This window comes from Phyllobates terribilis, unplaced genomic scaffold (genome assembly GCF_046119375.1).
Source record: "Phyllobates terribilis strain yellow unplaced genomic scaffold, ASM4611937v1 Scaffold_11__3_contigs__length_659146591, whole genome shotgun sequence".
In the NCBI taxonomy this organism is placed as follows: Eukaryota; Metazoa; Chordata; class Amphibia; order Anura; family Dendrobatidae; genus Phyllobates; species Phyllobates terribilis.
Window position 1 is genome coordinate 232,163,890 of NW_027362771.1, and position 22,665 is coordinate 232,186,554.

At 43.0% G+C, this 22,665-nt stretch overlaps 1 protein-coding gene across 10 annotated transcripts in view; it reads left to right on the forward strand.

Moving 5' to 3' along the window:
• Positions 1-22,665, forward strand: part of PLXNB2 (plexin B2) — a 279,450-nt gene that overhangs the window by 229,557 nt on the left and 27,228 nt on the right. For all 10 annotated transcript variants that reach the window (XM_073652094.1, XM_073652090.1, XM_073652092.1 and 7 more), the window contains 8 exons: positions 5,316-5,424; positions 12,293-12,429; positions 15,521-15,688; positions 19,460-19,580; positions 20,276-20,506; positions 21,089-21,265; positions 21,390-21,526; positions 22,472-22,572. In XM_073652094.1, coding sequence (XP_073508195.1) covers positions 5,316-5,424; positions 12,293-12,429; positions 15,521-15,688; positions 19,460-19,580; positions 20,276-20,506; positions 21,089-21,265; positions 21,390-21,526; positions 22,472-22,572 — 1,181 coding nt within the window. The remainder of the gene's footprint in view (positions 1-5,315; positions 5,425-12,292; positions 12,430-15,520; positions 15,689-19,459; positions 19,581-20,275; positions 20,507-21,088; positions 21,266-21,389; positions 21,527-22,471; positions 22,573-22,665) is intronic.

Sequence of the window (22,665 nt, forward strand, 5' to 3'; positions counted from 1 at the left end):
AGAGCCACGCTGTCAAACGAAGGGACCTCAGGTCCGGATGACGAATGGGCCCCTGAGTGAGCAAGTCCGGGCGAAGGGGCAGCGGAAACGGAGGTGCCGCCTGAAGAGACACCAGCGTCGAATACCATGTCCTCCGCGGCGAGTCTGGTGCTATCAGAATTATTGATACCCTTTCGAGTTTGATCCGTCGGATCACCAGAGGTAGTAAGGATATCGGCGGAAATGCATAGATCAGCTTCAACTGACCCCACGGGGCCACTAGAGCATCCACCGCCTCCGGGTCCCTGTACCTGGACATGAACGTCGGAACCCTGGCGTTCAGCCTGGATGCCATCAAGTCCACCTGAGGAGTCCCCCAACGGGAACACAGCAGAGAAAACACTTCTGGATGGAGACTCCATTCCCCAGGGTCCACTTGCTCGCGACTGAGGAAGTCCGCCGAGATATTCAACACCCCTGGAATGTGAATTGCAGAGATTGCTGGAACTTTGGACTCGGCCCAGACCAGGATCCGAGAGACCTCCGACATGAGACTGGAACTCCTCGTCCCGCCTTGGTGGTTGATGTACGCAACAGCCGTAGCATTGTCCGACTGGATCCGGACCGGTAGACCGCTCAATAAGACCGCCCAATGTTGGAGGCAGAGAAATATTGCTCTCAACTCCAAAATGTTGATCGGGAGAGACGACTCCTTTGGCGACCAGACTCCCTGAATCCAGAGGTTGTTCCAAACTCCCCCCCAGCCTGTCCGGCTGGCATCGGTTGTCACTACCGACCATCTCGGAGGAAGGAAGGATTTCCCCACGGATAGAGTCTCCGGACGTAACCACCATCCAAGAGATTCTCGCACCCTGCGGGAGATAATGACCGAGCGATCCAGAGAAGTTAGCGATCGATCCCAATGGGTCAGAATAAGGCTCTGGAGATCCCGGGAATGAAATTGTGCAAATGGTACTGCTTCCATAGTTGCCACCATTTGACCCAGAAGGCGCATGCATTCCCGAAGGGACATTGACAGCGCCGACCTCATAGCCTGGACCAGAAGACGAAGGTTCGTCTGTTTGACAAGAGGCAGGGACACAACTGCCCGAACAGTATCGAACTGCATCCCCAGGAAAAGAATGGACTGTGCTGGCTCCAATGACGATTTCTTCCAATTGATCAGCCACCCGAAGTCCATCAGGTACTGAAGGGAGAGATCGCGAGCCGCTATTGCCTCCTCCGCTGTGGGTGACACTATGAACAGGTCGTCCAGGTAGGGGAGGATCGTAACCCCTTGTCTTCGAAGAAGCGCCATGAGAGGAGCCAGAATTTTTGTAAAAACCCTGGGAGCTGAGGCCAACCCGAAAGGCAGGGCCACAAACTGGTAATGGGTTTGACCTATAGCGAAACGCAAGAAACGCTGGTGAGCCCTGCCAATAGGGATATGCAAATAGGCGTCGCGAATGTCTATGGACACCAAGAAATCGTACTGCGACAGGGTCGCTATCACCGATCGGAGAGACTCCATGCGGAACTTCCGTGTCCGGACGTAAATATTCAAATCCCTGAGATCCAGCACCGGACGAAACTTGTCCTCCTTTTTGGGGACCACAAAAAGGTTGGAATAAAAACCCTTTCCCTGGTCTTCCGGAGGAACCTGAACCACCACACCCTGCTGTAGGAGAGAGTCTACCTCCTGAAACAGTGCGGCAGCCAGTCTTGGCACGGACGGAATGCCCGTCAGACGAAACCTGTCTGGAGGCAGCGAATGAAACTCTATGAAATAGCCTGCCGACATAACCCGTGTCACCCAGGCGTCTGCTATGTGGGATGCCCAGATCGACCCGAATTGTAGCAGACGACCTCCCACCCGAGAGCCCTCGGGGGGATCCCTGGCGTCAGTCAGCCTTAGCGGACTTTTTATCAACCTCCCGTCTGTCCTGACGGGACCGTTGCTTCCAAGGAGTACAAGATTTCTGGGCGGATCTGCCGGAGGATGAGGGACGACCCAATCTCCAAGAAGGCTGACTGAATCGTCCCCTGGCCCGAAAGGACCGAAGACCTCTGCTGGGCCCTGTCCTGCCGGCTGTGGATGCCACTGCCTTTTTCCCAGGCAGAGTAACATCCTTAGCTTTAGCTTTGGCAATTAGTTCCGAAAGATCTGAACCAAAGAGCTGACCACCCTTATATGCCAGACTAAGCAATCCCTGTTTGGATACTGCATCCCCGGTCCACTGTTTAAGCCACAGAGCTCTTCTAATCGTGACTGCCGAAGCCTGAGCCCTGGACAGAATTGAAGCGGTGTCCAGTACTGCATCTCTGCCATAACACATAGCTTCTTCCATTCGCTGAAAAAGCTTTTCCACTTCTGAACGCGAAGTCCCATCCTGCCACGCCGCACGCAGCTGATCCAACCACCGCAGAGAAGCCTCACCGGCCCACATGGCCCCCAAGGCCGCTCGGAAACCATGACCCGCGGCTTCATAGATGGATTTCGCCGCTGACTCCGATCTTCTGTCCAAAGGATCCTGAAGATTGGCTCTCCCTTTAACAGGAAGCAGGGAAGACTTGGTCAGCTGAGACAGAGATATATCCACCTCAGGAGAGGGAACTCAATTAGTAACCATCTCCTTGGCTCAGGGATATAGGGCATAAAAAAAAAACGCGTTCCTCGGAAGCGTTTATCCGGACACTGACGCTCCTTCTCCACCGCTTCGTTAAGTTCCTCATGCGCAGGTAATGTAGAACGAACACTGCGCGTCTTCTGATACAGACGGCCCGACCTAGACGGTCTTGTCGGCTCTTCAGACAGCTCTAATACTTCCCGCATGTCCTTAATAAGCCCATCTACACGACCTGAAAGAGAAACAGAGCGATCCTGTTGATCCTCCTCTTCGGACTCAGAAATTTCATCAACCGAATCTGTTGGTGAATCCGAAGCCTCTGATGCGCTCTGCGAGGGAGACAACGCCACCATAGTCTTGCGGCGCTTTTTACCTCGTGGCATTGGGTGTGATCTAGCTGACACCCACTGTCCCAGGAGACTAGAGAGACTATCAATGGAGCGAGTGAGCGCCTCCACCTTAACATCACTGAGCGTTGAACTTGATGTAGTAGAAGGCCTGAGTGTATCAGAGGCGTGCGACTGAACCTGAAACGGATCAGGAGACCGATCCGCACTCCCAGGCCCCTGATCCGACATGCCACCCACACCAGATGCCAGGATGTACAACAAGGATGGCAAAAAAGTGTGAAAGCTGCACAGCCTGTTTTCAAAACTCACTTTTTTTTTTTTTATATATTTTTATTTATTTATTTTTTTATATATGCGACAGGCTCTTAAGGGTTAAAGCTCACCATTAGAAAAGAGCTACCCCAGAAATGCCAAGCAAAAAATCAATAGGGGGAAACTCCCTTAAACACCATGTGTTTCCCCTAAAGTTCCACTTTTTCAGAAGGGGTTAACATCACAGCAACTATAATACTACAACAGCCTAAAAGGTCAGTGAAGTAAATCGCTTTAGGAGAGAAAGCGGCAGTGCTCCTGAGGACTTCTAATAGGTAGCCTGGAGAGACAGCACTGACAAAGAACCCCTGCCAGAGGCAGAGGGGACTCACCGGTACTGCGGCGACCGCTCCTCCTAAGTGTGTGGACGGACGGGGAGCAGAGAGCAGGAGGCGCCGCTGGACGCCGGAGGGAGAAGCAGGGACCGCCAGCGCACGCTCAACCTAGTGCTTCCTGCCTAAGTAATGACGGCAGGAAGCCAGGAGACGCTAGGCCATGCCCCCGCTAGGCCACGCCCCCGCCTTATTCAAACAAAAAATGAGGGCAGAAAACTTCCTACCTCTATGAAGGCAGGAAGCAAGTCAATAAAAGCAAGAAAACGCGCGCCAATACAGGGAGCTTCCTGCCTCAATGAAGGCAGGAAGCAAAAACTAAAAAGCATGCGCAAATAAAAATAAAAATTACTGGCCTCCGTCTCTGCTCCCCAGTCAAGGCAGCGTCTGAAATAGACCAGAAACACACAGGCAGTACACTTGCCGTAGCCGTCAAAGATACTCTTTAGACCAAAGAGCACTTACCCGGCTGAACGCCACAGGGATCCTCAGGGATGTGTGGCGCCATGGCCCTTTGCTCCCCCCTATGGCGGAGCACGCAGGGACCCTCTCTGATGTGTGGTGTGCGCCTCCAGCAGGGAGCGCCCTGTATCCCCTGGGGCCGGCAGGCATAAGTGGGAACCTCCTCAAGGGGTACACAGAGCTGCCAGGGGAGGGTCAGGGGTTTCAGCAGCGCCGAAACCCCCAGAGACCTCTAGACCACGGGGGGTCCAGGACTCGCTGGATATAAAATAACAACTCTTCTGAGGAGCTGCCGAAGCAGCGACTATCCTCTGAGACCTCAGATAAAAAGACTGATGAACATGGGAGTAGGAGGAGCCTATATACTGGAGGGGCCGGTCGTCATTTTCCAATCTGAGGTGACTATCCTATGGGGCTCCGCCTACCCACGAAGTAGAGAATCTGTGTCTCCCTTCCTTCCCTTCTGCTGCTGAAAAGTGCATGCTGTGAAATTTTTTCACACGCAGATTCGGTCAGTAAAAATAATTATTTTCGCTGACCAAATCTGCGTGTGAAAAAAATCATCTGTACTCCCTCATGTCCGAATACTGTCTGTCTGTTTTTTATCACGGAAGCACTCGGACTGAGAATACGGTGGCCTGAATGAATTTTCAGTAAGCAAAAGAGAACAAATTATATCAGCTCATTGAGAGAACTGGTTACAGCTGCCAATAGCTCTCTACGACAAGGGAAAGGAGGACACTGATTCTAGTAAGGGTAGGTCTCAGGCTATGTTCACATCACATTTGCCCCTACGTTCAGTGCCTCCGTCATGGCTTACCTCCGAACCCCAGCAAGATGAGATTCAGGTGAATGCGCTAATGGGGCTATTAACTATAATGACGTACACAGATTCACTTTGTCATACATAATTTTCAGCCTTACACGCCTATTTGAGATGTGCAGCAAGATGTAGTAGACTATATGTGAACGAGTCTTTAGACCTATACTGAGCTAAGGAGAAACCCACAATTAAAAATAGATACTGCTTGTAAAGGTGTAAAATTGGTGATACTAAAGTATAATGGTATTTTTTATTATTACTAAAAAATACACACAGAACAGCTAATTATAAAGTCACAGTTACTCTTGAACTGCTGAAATATTATAAAGCTACATTGTATATGTGGATATCGCATAGTATGACCACATTTCTAGATATAGCATGGTGAACTTGTATGACATGTTTTGTGATTTTCTATTTACTTCTGAAGGGTTATATGCGAGGTCGGACCAGCACCTTTCGCTCAGTCTGGAGACATTAAAATAATGGTGAAGAAAAAGGAAGGCATTTCACCCATCGGTCTTCATTTTACATATCAGGTAAATAAACTTGCTTTATGACTGATATGTACGTCACGTCAATTGCACGATGATGCTTCTGTACTGGTGTGACCAGATGCAAGAGTGTGACTGATATACATAGCCAGACTCCTGGTGTAACTTCTAGAATTAATGTTCTCTCCAATCCTAGCAGTTTAACCCCCTCATTTGCCTCTGTCAACAATTACAGCAGCACAGGAAGAGTTTGATAGGGGAGAGGGCTTCCCCTGTCAGCCCATCGGTGCCCCCCACAGTGCAACCACAAGGTGCTGATGGGTTGCTATGGCAACCATCGCTGGCCATACACCACAGCCTATCATTGAAACCCTGACGTGCTAGGTAATGCACTGCACTACTACTAGTAGTGTAGTGTATTACCTTTGCAATTGTTCATGTCCCCTTAGAAGACTTATAAATATTGTAAAAAATAAAAAAAAATGTTTGTTTAGAAAAAAAAAGTAACGACACCCTCCCCAATATCCCAGTTTTCCCAATAGAAAAAAAGGATTTAAATTGGAAAAAAATAGCCTTTTAAGAACCACATACACTTGGTATCGCCACACTGTAGCACTGAAATTTAAGAAAAATGAAATAAGTTATCAAAATGTTGTAGGTACCCAAAAATGGTAACATTAACAGCTGCAGCTTGTTGCACTAAAAACAAGCTCTCATCTAGCTCTGTATACATAAAAAAATGAAAAAGTTATGTCTCAGAACTTGATGCAAAATATAGACCTATTTCTTGGATTCTAAAGTAATTTTCTTGTGCAAAAATAGCAAAGTGTAAAAAAAAAAAAGACATTAATTACAACTCTAATTGTATTGACCAATACTACATACCGTAATTCTTTATCCCACACAGTGCACGCCTTAAGATAAACATCTAAAAAAAATCCAAAATTGCTGGTGTTTGCTCATTCAGTCTCAGAAAAAAATGAAATAAAATGTGATCAAAAAGTCGTATACACCCAAAAATGGAACCAGTGACAATAGCTTGTCCCACAAAAAATAAGACAAGTTATAGCTTTTGGAATATGGTAACCCCCACCACCACCACTCAATCCCCAAAAAATACATACATATATATATAATATATATATATATATATATATATATATATATATATATATATATATATATATATATATATATATATATATATATAAATAATGTGCTGGTGTGTGTATGTATGTGTATATTGTACCGTATATTTTTTTTTTTTGTGTAAAAGTAGTAAAAAGAAAACCTTTGTGAATTGGGTATTGTCATTTCTTATAGTGACCTGCAGAATAATATTTCAATGTAAAAAAAATTCTGAATTACTGTGTATGCCACCTCCAAAAAGCTAAATAGAAACTGATAAAAAAAATAATTTGTACTGAAAACCACATCTTGTCCCACAAAAATAAGACATCACAGAAAATTGTAAAATATATGGCTCTCAGAATATGGCAACACAAAGCATTTTTTTTATATTGTATTCACTGTACAAAGTCCTAAAACATTGATAAGTCTGTATAATGTGGGACCCACAGAATAAAGTTGATTCTCTATTTGTGGAGCATGGAGATAACGTAAAATAAAACATCAAAAAACAACTGACTGCTGATTTTTTTTTTTTACTTGTACCCATAAAAAGTTAATAAAAGTTAGGTAACACCTCATAATGGTGCCATTGACAAATACTGCTTTTGCAAAGGAAAAAAATTCTACATTAATGAATAAATAAAAATATTATGGCTCCTGGAATGTGACAATGGAAAGAACACAAAAAAATGCTTTGTCCTAAAGGCCCAAACGGGTCAGTCCTTTGGAGGTTCATGGAAATCTTTTTGTAAAGTTTACCACAATGATATGTATGCATTAGTAAATGGTTATTAGCATGTACAAAGCATTGTGATCAAGATGTAAGAGACACAACCATGGTGACAGAGAAATTGGGTAATGCCAGCCCTAATTGTATGACCACATATGCTATATTTTTGTCTATATGTTTTGTATTTTAAATAAGGCAATGAGTATAATGCTTTATCCCGGTTCCATCAAGGAACATAAATGTTGGACAGGTGAAAGTCATGTTTTTCAATGGTAGTTGTATCATATCTTGAACATTGCTAGGGAAAGTGAGACAATGCCCCATGATGTGTTCTGTTGATCAGGATTCAGCTGCAGTAACGCGTCCCCGATCCTTAGGATAACTAGAGGCGATGTACATGAATATGTGAGTTGCAGACTGATGTCGACACCACTGCAGTGGCTGCTTCCGATCTGAGCTGTGTGCCGCCTTTGTGTCAGCTTCAGATGAGGGTACCAACAAGCTGTCTACTTCTCTTGGCTCCCGTCCTAGTACGTACAGGAAGTGTGGAATTTCTGATGCTCTCTGGCACGGTAGCTTCAGATCAAAGCTGACATCTGCCCTTTTGGGATTGCTCAAAGCATCTGTGTGCATCTTCTTTCATTTATTGGATATGGTAATGCTGCTGTTTTGTAACTTTTTCTAAAAGTTCTTAGCAGAATGCACCATTTATTCTAAACAAGTATGTATATGATAGGGGAATATTGGTGACTTTAATGTGCAGAACAATATTATTTTCTGGAAATATATAACCATTATTTGCCAAACTTGAGAGTAGAAACTTGACTGTTCCCTGGCAGTCTGGTAAAGTCCTCCTTGCCATAATTAACCCCCAAACAGACTAATTACCTTACATCTATGGGAACGTTTCCATGTTCAGTTCATGTTTTATGTTGTTATTTGAAGTCAGAGAGGCTTAAAAAATAGGGGCATAAAAGAAAAGGTTGCTTCCATTTATAATCCATTCTTGGCTTTGCCTTCAAAGGTTACAATTAAAAACCTGAGCATGGAAACATACCCATACAGGGGTTGTCCAGTACAGGACATCCTTTTATTCATGGCTTCAGGGTGCTAGATAAATAAAATAAAAATTTACACTTGACCTCCTGGAACGGTGCTGTCCCTCTTTTTCTTTGCCCTGTGTCCCCAATTCCATTGGAGCAGAAGAACAACGTTTCTCCGGCTCGGATGTAAATTTCAAGGCTTCAGCGGTCATATGACATTGTTTGTCAAGAGATCGACAGGGGACATAGGACTGAAAGTGGTAAGAGTAGCTCCGGTCCAGGAGGTAAGTACAGAAGTGTATATTTATTCAGTAACCTATGGCCATTAATAAGAGGTCCAGTAGTGGACAACCCCTTTTAAAGATCAGATCCTCAGTGAATTGATTAACATACATATTGTAAGGCTCTGCTCACGGACATTACGAAGAGCTCGAACAGCATAAAAGTAATAAAACTACAGTACAGACCCCCTTACATATTTGAAAAGTCACCCAAATCCACCATTTTCAGTGGGATTGGCCAACTATTTAATGTTTAACTGACTCTTCCCCCAAACGATAATGTGATTATTTTGGCAAACATAAGGATCGGGGGGGGGGGGGGGGGTGTAAATGCAACTCCTGATCCCTTTGTTTGGCATGGAGATAAGCCACTGCCAACTGAGGCTATGTTCACATGTCCAGTAGTGATCCGTTAGAACAGATCTAGCTACAATCTGTTGGCCAAAAAGTTGTGTAGACCCATTTTTAAATAACTGATCTCTGCTGAATCCATTTTTTAACATTAAAGTCTATGGAAAACAGATCCAATAACTAGCCATACGTTTTTCTTTCATTTGTAACGGATCCGTTTTTTGCTTACTGCATGCTGTGTATGGGAGTGTTAGGATAGATAGTGGTTACCGGAACAAAGGTTCAGCCAATAGCTATCTAATATGTATGGCTGATCTAAAGGGAATCTTTCATCCGTTTTTTTCCACTAAATCTCAGAACCGCATACTGTAGAGCAGAGGTCCCCAACCGCCGGTCCGCGGACCAGGACCGGGCCGTTGGGGTTTTTCAGCCGGTCCGCGGCGCCGCTGACAGTTGTAGAGGATCAGCAGGGAGAAAGCCAGCATGTGATCAGTAGCCTATAAGAAAAGAGGAGGAGGGACTGGCAGTGAATAGATAATTAGCCATGCGGCCCTACTCGCAGAATGTGCTCAGGCAGGAGCAGGGACAAGCAGGTCATGTGTGTCCAGCGCTCCTTCCCCTCCTGCTAGCTGCGAGTTGGAGGGGGGGGAGGGGCTCTGGATGCTAATGGGCAGCTAGATATGACGTCAGGTGTCCCACCCTTATGACTCCTGTAGCTGTGTTCTGGTGTCGTGCGGCCCAGCAGCAGATTTTCTGGTTAAAGTGAAAAACGCAAATAACAGTGAAAATTCATAGCAGCAGTGGCTGTGTCCAGTAGCAGCAGTAGTGGTCATCATCATCAGATGGGACCTAGATGGGACCGTCTTGTTGCAGGAAAACAAGCCCAGTGCTCCCACTGATCCAGGGAAACAAGCCTGGTGCTCCCACTCATTCTGAACCTATGGTAAGTTGATTCACATTCTCATTATAAATGTCATAATTATATGATAAGTATGCACTAAGCTCCACCCCTCCATAACCCCACCCACATATGACCAAAGCCCCGCCCCCACCCCCCACCGGGCCATTGAAAACTGGTCTTGCTTAAAGCCGGTCCCTGGTGCAAAAAAGTTTGCCGACCACTGCTGTAGAGAGACAGACCCTGATTCCAGCGATGTCACTTACTGTGTTGCTTTCTACAGTTTTGATAAAGTCATTGTTTTATTACCAGGAGATTATCATTAGAGGACTAGTACATCTGCTGCCAGGTTGACCTTCTTGTTCATGAGCTCTTTATAACCCCGACCCCAGCACTGATTGGCAGCTTTCTGCCTATGCACTGTCTTTATCCTTTCAGATGGAGTAGCAAAAACCTGGTGATAGATTTTCTTTTAAAGTAGCACCCCATGGATATTTTTTTTCATTAAATTTGTGTATATATGTATGTAATGTAGTGTGAGTGTATTAATATGCTCACTAAACACTTTCTGCATGATCCAGCTCTGTTCCGCTCTTCTTCTCTGTGACGTCACTGTATATCAGTCTATCAGCTCACTCTATACTCTATGCGTGAGCTGGAAGTCTCTTTTAAAGTGAAAGCCTATGGAGTCTCGTTCTGACTCTCCATAGACTTACTTTGTAAAAGTCAGTTCTGGGCTATGCGGAGCGCCGTGTGACCTGGGAAGTCTGCAGAGCGGTGATGTTACTGAGAAAGGGAGCAGAACAGTGCTGGATCATGGAGAGAGGAGCGGTAGGAGAGTATATTAATGCACTGACACTACACTACATTATTATTTATTATTATTATAGCGCCATTTATTCCATGGCGCTATACATGTGAAAAAGGGGTATAAATACAAGAACAATTACAATAATGTTGAAGAAAACGTGACGGCGACTGGTACAGGAGGAGCGAGGACCCTGCCCGCGAGGGCTCACAATCTACAAGGGATGGATGAGGATACAGTAGGTGGGGGCAGAGCTGGTCGTGCAGCGGTATCATGGAGCGAGGGTTTACTGCAGGTTGTACACTTGTCGGAAGAGGTTGGTCTTCAGGTACCTTTTGAAGGTTTCCACGGTAGGCGACAGTCTGATATGTTGGGGTAGAGAGTTCCAGAGTAGGGGGGATGCACGGGAGAAATCTTGTATGCGATTGTGGGAAGAGGAGATAAGAGGGGAGAAGAGAAGGAGATCTTGTGAGGATCAGAGGTCGGGTGCAAGTATGTATCGGGAGACTAGGTCACAGATGTATCTAGGAGACAGGTTGTGGATGGCTTTGTATGTCATGGTTAGGGTTTTGAACTGAAGTCTCTGGGCAATGGGGAGCCAGTGAAGGGATTGACAGAGAGGAGAGGACGGGGAATAGTGGGGGACAGGTGGATTAGTCGGGCAGCAGAGTTTAGTATAGATTGGAGGGGTGCAAGAGTGTTGGAAGGGAGGCCACAGAGCAAGAGGTTGCAGTAGTCAAGGCAGGAGATGATGAGGGCGTGCACTAGTGATTTTGCAGATTCATGGTTAAGGAATGTGCAGATCCGGGAGATATTTTTGAGTTGGAGTCTGCAGGACGTGGAAAGGGCTTGGATATGTGATTTGAAGGAGAGATCAGAGTCCATGGTTACCCCAAGGCAGCGAGCTTGCGGGACTGGGGAGAATGAACAGCCATTGACGTTGATAGATGGGTCAGGTGGTGGGGATGAATAAGGTGGGGGAAAGATGATTAATTCTGTTTTGTCCATGTTAAGTTTTAGAAATCTAGCTGAGAAGAAGGATGAAATAGCAGACAGACATTGTGGGAGTTTGGTTAGTAGGGAGGAGATGTTGGGTCCAGAGAGGTAGATCTGTGTGTCATCAGCATAGAGGTGATACTGAAAGCAGTGAGACTCTATGAGCTGTCCCAGGCCTAAGGTGTAGATGGAGAAGAGGAGGGGTCCTAGGACTGAACCTTGGGGGACACCAGCAGATAGGGGGCGAGATGAGGAGGTGGTGTGTGAGTGAGAGACACTGAATGTCCTGTCTGTTAGGTATGAAGAGATCCAAGATAGGGCCAAGTCCATGATGCCGAGAGATGAGAGAGTCTGTAGTAAGAGGGAATGGTCCACTGTGTCGAAGGCAGATGACAGGTCTAGGAGGAGGACAGAGTAGTGTCGCTACTTTGCTACATGCACATATACACACATGTAATGAAGAAAAATATTCATGGGAGTGCTTCTTTAAACCTCTTGTCTGAAACAGTTTCATTGCCACATATACAAAGCGAAGATTTCACTCTGAAACATAAAGGAAAAATGACTGTATAATCTGAAACTGGAATAAAAGTGAAGACATGTTGTATTCCTTTAGTTTATAAAGTGAAGTAATTGAATATGTACTATGGCTAAAGAACTTTTTTCTACCCCCAGGAACCGGATCCAACGTCAGTGAGCCCAGTGGAAGGTGTGCTTGCTGGGGGAACTTACATCACAATATTTGGAAATAATCTAGAAACTGGATCAAAGGATGATGTCCGCGTGTCTCTTGATAGTTTCCCTTGTACAGTGTATGTACTGTTTAAAAAGAAAATATTTGATATTGTTTTAATGATTTAGCAGTTTTTTTTGTAATCCCGCAATTCATAGCTTATTCTACTGAATGTAAAGCAGGCTTAAAACGTGAAGGTTAACACAGCAAACAGGCAGGGGCATGCGTACAAAGAGCCCTGCATATATGGGTCATAGTCTTGCAAAGAGTTGCAGAATCTTGAATAGGACATGAGAATTAATTAGGAGAGAAGGGAATTCACTGACTGCCTGGATAAACAGAGGCGAGGAATTGGGTAGAGCCCAATAGGTAGTTTACAAAAGGGATTGGCTCCTCACCAGATGCCTGCCAAATTCTATTTGAAAGGTTAGACTAATCAGTGCAGAAAATGATGAGCGCATCTGAAACCTTTAACTATTATGCAGACTTTCGCTACTGTGTAGACCTGCTTTAGTGGTTGTGTTCCTAAAGATATTTTAACTCCGTCTTCCCTAGATGACAGTAAATTATGTGTTTAATACAGTTTGTCTACAGAAACTACATAAGTATCTTGAAAGGCAACCAATTCTTTTTGGCTTAAACAATGAAGTCGGTTATAATGACAATTAAGTGGCTTCTGTTAGCAACATGGCAGTGGTTGCATTTTTAGAGTGAAGTAGATGTATGATTTAGTTAATTCTGAGAGGGTCAATAGCTAATTGCAATGCTGTGTGAATGAAGGGGTTACTGTGCGGCTCACCAGAACCTTTGACTTCAAGCTGTGCTGGAGAACTTGCCAAATTGTTCCAGCTGTCCCTGTTGTATTGCGAAGCTTTGCTTAGAGATTTGCCAATTTGGCTAAAGAGAGATACAGTGATTAGTAACAAATGCTCCATGATTTTCAATTCCCTTTTAAATTATAAGTAACTTCATCCATTCCCTCTCCAGCTAATATTCACGTCTGCAAATCAAACAAGGTATTTTACATGTTCTGATCCATGCTATACACGGGCACACAGAGTCATTACATTTGTCTGAAAAAAAAATACCCTTTTTCAAATTGAATGTGAAGACTATTATTTAGTATAGTGACTTTCCTTAATCCAAAAGTCCTTGTCATCCTATTCTGTGTTTTAGCACAAAACTGCACTATAATGTGTAATCACAATGCTGAGCATGTATAACCTAGAGATTCAACTGATACAAAAACAATTCTGCTAGTGTATGTTATTTATAAAGGTGTAGTTTGGTCTTCTTTATTCTGTATCCTAAGTATTCTATTCTCTAACCATAGTAACATAGTAACGTAGGTTGAATAAAGGCCTAGGTCCATCAAGTCCAACCTTCCTCCCCCAATTGTACTCCCTACACTAACTTACTGGGCCTTGGCCTCACAAATGTATTATTATTGCTGCACCCTTACAATTGAAAATGTACCCGTTTATAATTTTTTAAATTAGTTTTATATTTTGTATTACTCTTGTGATTCTAATAATGGTATTAGTAAAATCCCTATGCCTAAATCTGTTGATCCAGAAGAAGACAAAAACCCCAGGACACCTTCAGCCAATTTATGTCACGGGGAAAAAAAAAATTCTTGACCCCGAGAAAATTTGATCAGTCGTAGAACCCTGGATCAAACTTAGTTATGATACTAGTTATGTAATTACTATTACCGTACTAAATGTACTACTATAGGTGTAACATTTTGTCTAATTTAACTGTAACCCACAATGTTATGTGTCTCGAGGAAATCGTTCAGCCCTTTTTTGAAACCTGTTAGTGTCTGCCATTACTACCTCTTGTGGTAGGGCATTCCACCATCTATAACCAGACCCTGTACGGCAGTGCATGGAGTCTGTGTGAAACCATACATCATCCACGTGCTGCCATACTTTTTCCATCAGAATTTGCACATTTGGACATAAATCAGTGCTTCTATGGGAGAATTCTTCCATATAGACTAAGGAAGACCAGACCAGAAATGTTTTTCTCGGATTTGTACAAAGAACTCCTCATTATGACTCCTTTATGGAGCTGAAATAGAAGCCACAGATGCCTAAAGTGGATGACATAAACAAAAGTGTCAGACAGTGGTTTTGCATGAAAGATGGCTATTCTCTGTAACCAGCATTGCATCTAATAGGCCTCATAGGTAAGGCCTATTAGAAGCGCTAGCACATTTTGAGAAACCTTAACTTAATATTGATGGATCATTTACAGAGTTGGTGCGAATTGATAGATGGACAACCTGGTCCATCAGCCACAACTGTAACCTCTGGCTACTGAACAGGAGCTGAGAGAACCAACTCCTACCTCCCAACATTCGCGACTATTCTTTTGATTAGACGGCCTGACACAACGTCATCATTGCGGCGTGACACATGACGTTTTGCCAGGCCGGCTAATCAAAAGAAGAGCCGCAGATGCGGTCAAGTAACAGGCGGTTCTCTGGCTCCCATCCTACGACTACAAATTACTGTTGTGTTCAATGGACCAGATAGTGTGAATCGATTCCCACCAACTCTAATATACTGCTTGATTATGCCGTTTATCTGCTTATATGTCCAGACAATAATTTTGAAAGATTTGGAAGCTACTTCATACAGTTTTTTAGTTAAGCAGTTTTGGCTGCACTCTTACCTAAACCTTTTGCTAAATGTTAGAAATACCCGTTCTTTTGGCTTCAAGGGTACAAGACAAAAATAATAGTATTTCTTCTTTGATCTCATGATGCATTTAATCCCGATTGCTTATCATAAACGTTTAGCATGACTCCCATTTATAAACCGGCAAATTTGTTAGCTGCTGCACTATCTGTGTAGATAATACTCTCCATTACAAACAATCCCATTTATTCCTAAATGACAGTTCTGAAATTCAGACTTAGGAGGCTCTAAAATTTATCTATTTGTGAAAGATTATTCCTGTTTTTTAGATTTTGCTAGTAATTATCCCAGCTAACCTTGAGGACATATTAGCTGCCATATGGTTTGTTTTTCCTGTGCAAGAAATGAAGCATGAATGATGTACATGTTTATTGCCTTGTGCTTATTCACCAGTCATTTTATTGTAAAAGCCTTACCTACTTAGCATCAACTTCCTGATGTTTTTTTTCTTCTTTTTTTTAGTGTTTCATTTGATGAAAAAATTGTCTGCATTACAAGTCAAGCAAGGAAAGGAGGAGATGTCAGGGTGAAAGTGTTCTATGGTACCCACACCTTAAAAGAAGCTGGAAAGTTTACGTATCGAAATAATCCCATCATATCCCAGTTTATCCCTGATCGAAGTTTTGCCAGGTATTTAATATTATTGCTTGCTTAGCAATGTCTGCCACTTTTCTTAAAAAATAAATAAAATAGTTCTGGATGTGAATCCTATTGAACTGAAGACATGATGTAATAGTGCACTCACAGAGAAATCATTGTTTTGATTTTTTTATTTTGCCTCTTTGTTGTCGAAATATTATCAATCAAAGTTTTCGGCACCTAATGACTAAAAAAAAAAAAAAAAAAAGTTAAGTCCATATGGGTGTTATTCGATAGTTTTTACTTGGAGCTTGTACTTCTTTTCCCTGTTTGAGTTGCCCAATCATAAGCAGATAGCAACACTCAAAGGAAAGAATAACGTGCCCCACCATAGCTTAGGTTTCTCAGTGTGTGAGATGTAATGATACAGCTCTGACCTCCTGCATGATTAGAAAGGGCAGCTGAGTTTAGCTGTGTCATATTACAATCCCTGGTATCAACTTTCCTCTCATGGCATGGATGGTCAGCTCTGCTGTACTGCCCCTCTCCCACACCACCTGTCTGGACATGAGCAGCACTTATGTCTTTTGTGCTCACATGACTTTTTTAATCTCTCTGCAGTGAGAGCAGAGCAGGCATGGTGTCATTACATCTCACACAGGAGTGGCTTGATGTGCTCTCACTGCAGAACGATTACAAGTTGCTCTTAGCACAACAGACATATGTCCTAAGTGTGACTCATCTCCAGGCAAGCAGTATGGGGTAAGAGGCAATGCTATGACAAGAGGATAGTTGATAGAAGAGGTTGTAATGTGACACCGCTAAACTCGTCTGTGCTGCTTTTCACCACAGAACCTTATCTGAAAGGAATTCTTCATATGTACACTGCTCAAAAAAATAAAGGGGACATTTAAACAGAATATAGCTCCAAATAAATCAAACTTCTGTGAAATCAAACTGTCCACTTAGGAAGCAACACTGATTGACAATCAATTTCACATGCTGTTGTGCAAATGGAATAGACAATAGATGGAAATTATTGGCAATTATCAAGACACCCTCAATAAAGGAGTGGTTCTGCAGGTGGGGACCACAGACCACATCTCAGTACCAATGCTTCCTGGCTGATATTTTGGTCACTTTTGAATGTTTGTGCTTTCACACTCGTGGTAGCATGAGACGGACTCTACAACCCACAGAAGTTGCTCAAGTAGTGCAGCTCATCCAGGATGGCACATCAATGCGAGCTGTGGCAAGAAGGTTTTCTGTGTCTGTCAGCGTAGTGTCTAGAGGCTGGAGGCGCTACCAGGAGACAGGCCAGTACACCAGGAGACGTGTAGGGGGCCTTAGGAGGGCAACAACCCAGCAGCAGGACCGCTACCTCCGCCTTTGTGCAAGGAGGAACAGGAGGAGCACTGCCAGAGCCCTGCAAAATGACCTTCAGCAGGCCACAAATGTACATGTGTCTGCACAAACGGTTAGAAACAGACTCCATGAGGGTGGTATGAGGGCACGACGTCCACAGATGGGGGTTGTGCTCACAGCCCAACACTGTGTAGGACGCTTGGCATTTGCTACAGAACACCAGGATTGGCAAAGTCGCCACTGGCGCTCTGTGCTCTTCACAGATGAAAGGTTCACACTGAGCACATGTGACAGACGTGACAGAGTCTGGAGACGCCATGGAGAGCGATCTGCTGCCTGCAACATCCTACAGCATGACCGGTTTGGCAGTGGGTCACTAATGGTGTGGGGTGGCATTTCTTTGGAGGGCCGCACAGCCCTCCATGTGCTCGCCAGAGGTAGCCTGACTGCCATTAGGTACTGAGGTGAGATCCTCAGACCCCTTGTGAGACCATATGCTGGTGCGGTTGGCCCTGGGTTCCTCCTAATACAGGACAATGCCAGACCTCATGTGGCTGGAGTGTGTCAGCAGTTCCTGCAAGATGAAGGCATTGAAGCTATGGACTGGCCCGCCCGTTCCCCAGACCTGAATTCGATTGAGCACATCTGGGACATCATGTCTTGCTCCATCCACCAAAGTCACGTTGCACCATAGACTGTCCAGGAGTTGATGGATGCTTTAGTCCACATCTGGGAGGAGATCGTACAGGAGACCATCCGCAACCTCATCAGGAGCATGCCCAGGCATTGTAGGGAGGTCATACAGGCACGTGGAGGCCACACATAATACTGAGCCTCATTTTGACTTGTTTAAGGACATTACATCAAAGTTGAATCAGCCTGTAGTTTGTTTCCACTTTAATTTTGGAGGTGACTCCAAATCCAGGCCTCTATCGGTTAATACATTTGATTTCCATTGATGATTTTTGTGTGATTTTGTTGTCAGCACATTCAACTTTGTACAGAACAAAGTATTCAATGAGAATATTTCATTCATTCAGATCTAGGATGTGTAATTTGAGTGTTCCCTTTATTTTTTTGAGCAGTGTATTTTAATTTCCTTGCAATTTCTAATCATGCAGGAGGTGAGACCAGGAGATTAAAGCCCTAAGTCACACACACTGAGGAACCTATGTTATTGTTGGGGCATGTTTTTTTTCTGGTATGTTTCTGCCTACTTTTGTTTGGGAACTCATACAGAGAGAAGTATTACACACCCACAGTGAAAAATCTCTTGTTTCTTTGGATTACATAATGTCACAGTCCTGAAATATTGTTTTGCTTTCCAATAGCATTACATTTAGAAAATAAGATAGTGTAAGTAATAAGCATAGATAGGTGGAGATGTCCAGAGTAGATGAATTATGCTGTTGGAGTTGTAAAACCGCTAAGATTACCAGCAGGAGAAGCAGCATTGCAGCTTCCAGTTTGTTCTGCACTAGAATATATGCCACATTTGTGTTAGCATTCTACCCTTGTTTGCTGAAAACTTTGTTCAAAATAACTACAGGACAGGAAACGATCAGCTTCTTAAAGAAAAATATAAAAAGGCTGAACCTGAAGGTGCCTCCTTGGTGGCATTATGGAGTCATCTCTCTCTTCCTAAGGCAAAAGATCCTCCTAACTGCAGCAGTGTCCACCCAGGGTATCTAGAATCCTTAGATCTGGAGTCATTCTATAGATGCCCACCAACAATGTGCAATTGGATAATAGAGAAGCTTTGATATTGCAGGGTTTAGCATGGAACTGTCTTTTCATGCAAAACTGAAGTAAAGGGATCTTGCTGCCCCATCACACACAACTGGTTAAACCTTCTTTTGATGCACATAGCCACTCTAATATGTTCAAGAATTGTCTTGATTGTCATGCTCTGTAATTGGTCATCTATTGCGTTTGAGTGTGCGCCGCTCCTCATCATCAATATTCTGACAGCACTATGTCCACAGAAACTTCCTTTCCCTCATTTCCCAGGGTGCATTGCTTTTGCTATTGTCAAAAGAAACTAATAAACCTCTCCATCATGCCTATATACAATTTGACAGACAGAAGAACAAGAGCAAAAAGACCAATATCTGTCTCACTTTCTGTTTCGATGTCTCTGCCGCTACAGATGGATTACACCTGATAATAGGCAGTGGACAGTAAGGTAGTCGGAAGGGAGACAAAGTGGCCAGCACTTTGGAGTGAATCTTCAAAAGCAAGACATTTTTAAATAAAGTGACTTGCCTATTTAGCACATCATCTATCAAATGAAATGAGTCACCTGAAAGTAGTGACCATTCAAATTGCACACATTTGCAGTTTTAACCTTTTCTGAGCACCATATCACTGGCGGCAGGAATATTCAGCTTTGAATAGGTGTTCACTGTATTTATGATTTCAGGCTGGAGTATTAATGTACCTTTTGAATTGTTTTAGTGGAGGAAGAAACATTACCATTTCTGGAATAGGGTTCAATCTTGTACAGAATTTCAGCATGATGGCCACATCTCAATCAAGAAGGGAGAAAAGACAACTGGATGAGCCTACTTTTCATGTAGTAAGTAATTTAATAATGTGTCACAACTAAGGCTACTAATATACATAATTTAACAGAGGTTTTTTTATTTTAATCTACATATACTGTATAGCTTAGCCTGCGACACTATCCAGAAGAGGACTATGCTGCTATTACCATAAAAATACAGGATTTCTTCCAAGCAAAAACGGCCTTAGGCTACCTGTCTGCAGTCACTCTGACTGCAGACTTGTGAATTCTCTTATCACTGTGAGGATTCTCCGGAGCCACTAGGGGGTGGTCATGTATGTGATATCCATACTCCCGGCCACATTCTGGCTGGACTGTGTCCGGCCTCGCTCAATAAACTTGCATTGAGCGAGGCCGCACACATCTAGTTGGCATGTAACCGCATGTATGCAAATCACATTCTTGTGGTCACGTTCCCAGTGATGTGAGGATTCAGAAGTCTGCAGTCGCATGGAGTAACTGAAGACTTGTAGCGTAAGGCCAGACAACCCCTTTAAATATACATATTCGTACACGCTTCTAAAACATGTTTGCTATTACCCAAGCTTTTCTGCCACTTTTTAGGCTTCTCATTTGTCACTTCAGTATAACAGTCTTACTTTTCCTGAGCTCAATTAACTGTGCATAAATGTGTAAAAGTTCCTGTTTCATTTATCCACGCCATGATATTTGAGAGGTCAGCGGTTTTCTTTCTTTATTCTTTACAGATAGAAAAGCAAGATGTCTTTGAAAAAGTCAGTGACACAGTAATAATATTCTCCTCTCCTCGAGTACAAGAAAATAACCTGAACTCTGAGGTTATTGTAATGATTAAAATGGATGGGTTTATGACACCTCTGCAGACAACTGAACTCTCTTTCAATTATCTCCATGATCCTACTTTTGATAACTTCACAGATGGTATCAAAAAACAAGTGAACACTTTCATTAACGCCAAGGTAAGTTCGCTGCTTATATTTACTCTGTTGCATACATTATTTAATGTCACCTTTTCTAGCAGCCAATGTGAAGTCCTGGTCTGTGTGATTTAGCTTTCTACCTTCAGGTTTTCTGTCACTGCCGCTTGTTTTGTAATGCATCTTATTACGGACAAACTCTTAGATCAAATTAAGATGAATACTAAACTTTCCCTGACAAAGAACTGCAATTTAATAACTGTTTATTTTGCATGTAGCGCCCCCTAGTGTCCATTATCTGATATGCTTGCATTAATTACATTTATAATTGTAGGCACGTTGTCAGTCCAATAGAATTTCTTTTCTTGATACAACATTCTACTTGAAGTCTTAATTGTATATATGGAAAGTATGCAGAGAAGGCTAATTTTAAGCCACCTTTGTCAGTAGCTCATTTAATTTACCTATGTTTATTTTCACCATATGATGCATGTTTTAGAGTTTCTAATTATTCTTTATGTTAGTAATTCCTTACAGACCTGTAAAATCTCTTGAATGGGTCAGTATTGTAATGTGAGTTTTGTAGTTTGTGCATTAGTCTATTCATGTGATGTTATTTTTTAGGGCAATCAACTTAATGCAGCGATGACCATAGAAGAGGCCGAAGCCTTTGTTGGTGATGAACCTTGCAAGATAAATACTTTAACTGCAACTGACTTATATTGTGTCCCACCCGATGAGCAACCTGCACCCCGGAAACGCCACAAGAGAGACACCACAGACAACTTGCCAGAGTTCATGGTATGGACGTTTTCTTCAAACATGTTTTTTTCTATGTGTCTATCCTGACTTTCCTCAATTAAAGAGTTATAAACATATTCTTTTTTTAAAAAAAAAAAAAAAAAAAAACTTTTTTCCTGCATAGGTTCGATTCGGAAACCGAGAATGGATATTGGGAAAAGTAGAATATGGACAGTCCCCAGCAATTCCTTTACACATAATTATTCCAGTAGTCCTCATACCAATGATCTTAATAATTGTGACTGCTGTCTACTTTTATCGGTATGTAGTGTCTCAACTCTCCTCATACAAATATACTATATGTGTGTTACGATTCCATGATCCTCTCCAACAAGTAGCTAAATTTAAGGGTCAAAAAAAATAATTGATGCCCAGAGGTAGGTGAAAAAATTCACCCATAACATGTTGGTGCAAAACTAGGCTTATTGGGGTATGGCTTTTTAGTTTAAAAGGAACTTGACAGCTTCCCCAGACCACCAAACCGCCAACATGTACGATATTTATTGGTACCAACATATTCTTCCTAACAAGGTCATTTCAAAGTCTTATTGATTACTGTATATACCAAAAAAAAACAACTATTTTACGACTATAGTGGCAATATGCTAATTTGTGGGTGACTAGTTGAGGGGACATTGTTTTCTCCTACTTAATCATGTCATCATGCCCATATGGGTGAGAATAATATGATTTTTAAGATCAGCGTCACTGCCTGCTCTTAGCAAATCTCTGCCATCCTGATAATGCGCAGTCAGATGGGTGCATGTACCCAAACTTCATCAACAAAGGGAGGCACTGGTGACGCAAGACACAGCCAGCCGGTACTGCCGGCTCTGCAAATTTCAAATCTGTGTCCTATGTCACCCCTGCCTCTCTGGGCATGCGCAGTGTGATTACTTGGATAACTAGTCTGGGGAAAAACAACTCACCAATTAGCATATCTCCACTACACATATAGAAAAGATTTTGGGGGAGCCGTTAAATCTTTGCTAAAGAATGATATAAATGTTTTGCTTCGTTTTTGCCATTGAGGTCCTTTGTAAAGAATTTGCTTATTTATATTTGCTTCGAAAGAAAATGACTAGTCTGGCAGTAAAAGCTTGAACCTGAATGTGAAATCAAAATGATCTGCCATTTGGGGTCCACAATAATCGCAATGAAGTGTATTGTTTTCATTATATATCTGATATGACGTTATATCCAAAGGAGGAAGAGTCAGCAGGCGGAGCGCGAGTATGAAAAAGTGAGACAGCAACTCGAGGGACTAGAGGAAAGTGTCCGAGATCGCTGCAAGAAGGAATTCACAGGTAAACTGATATCTTTTTAGGAAAGGGATGCTTTATAGTGTTAATGTATAGTGAATGTTGTAAAATAACTGTATGTGAAGATACTACAACCTC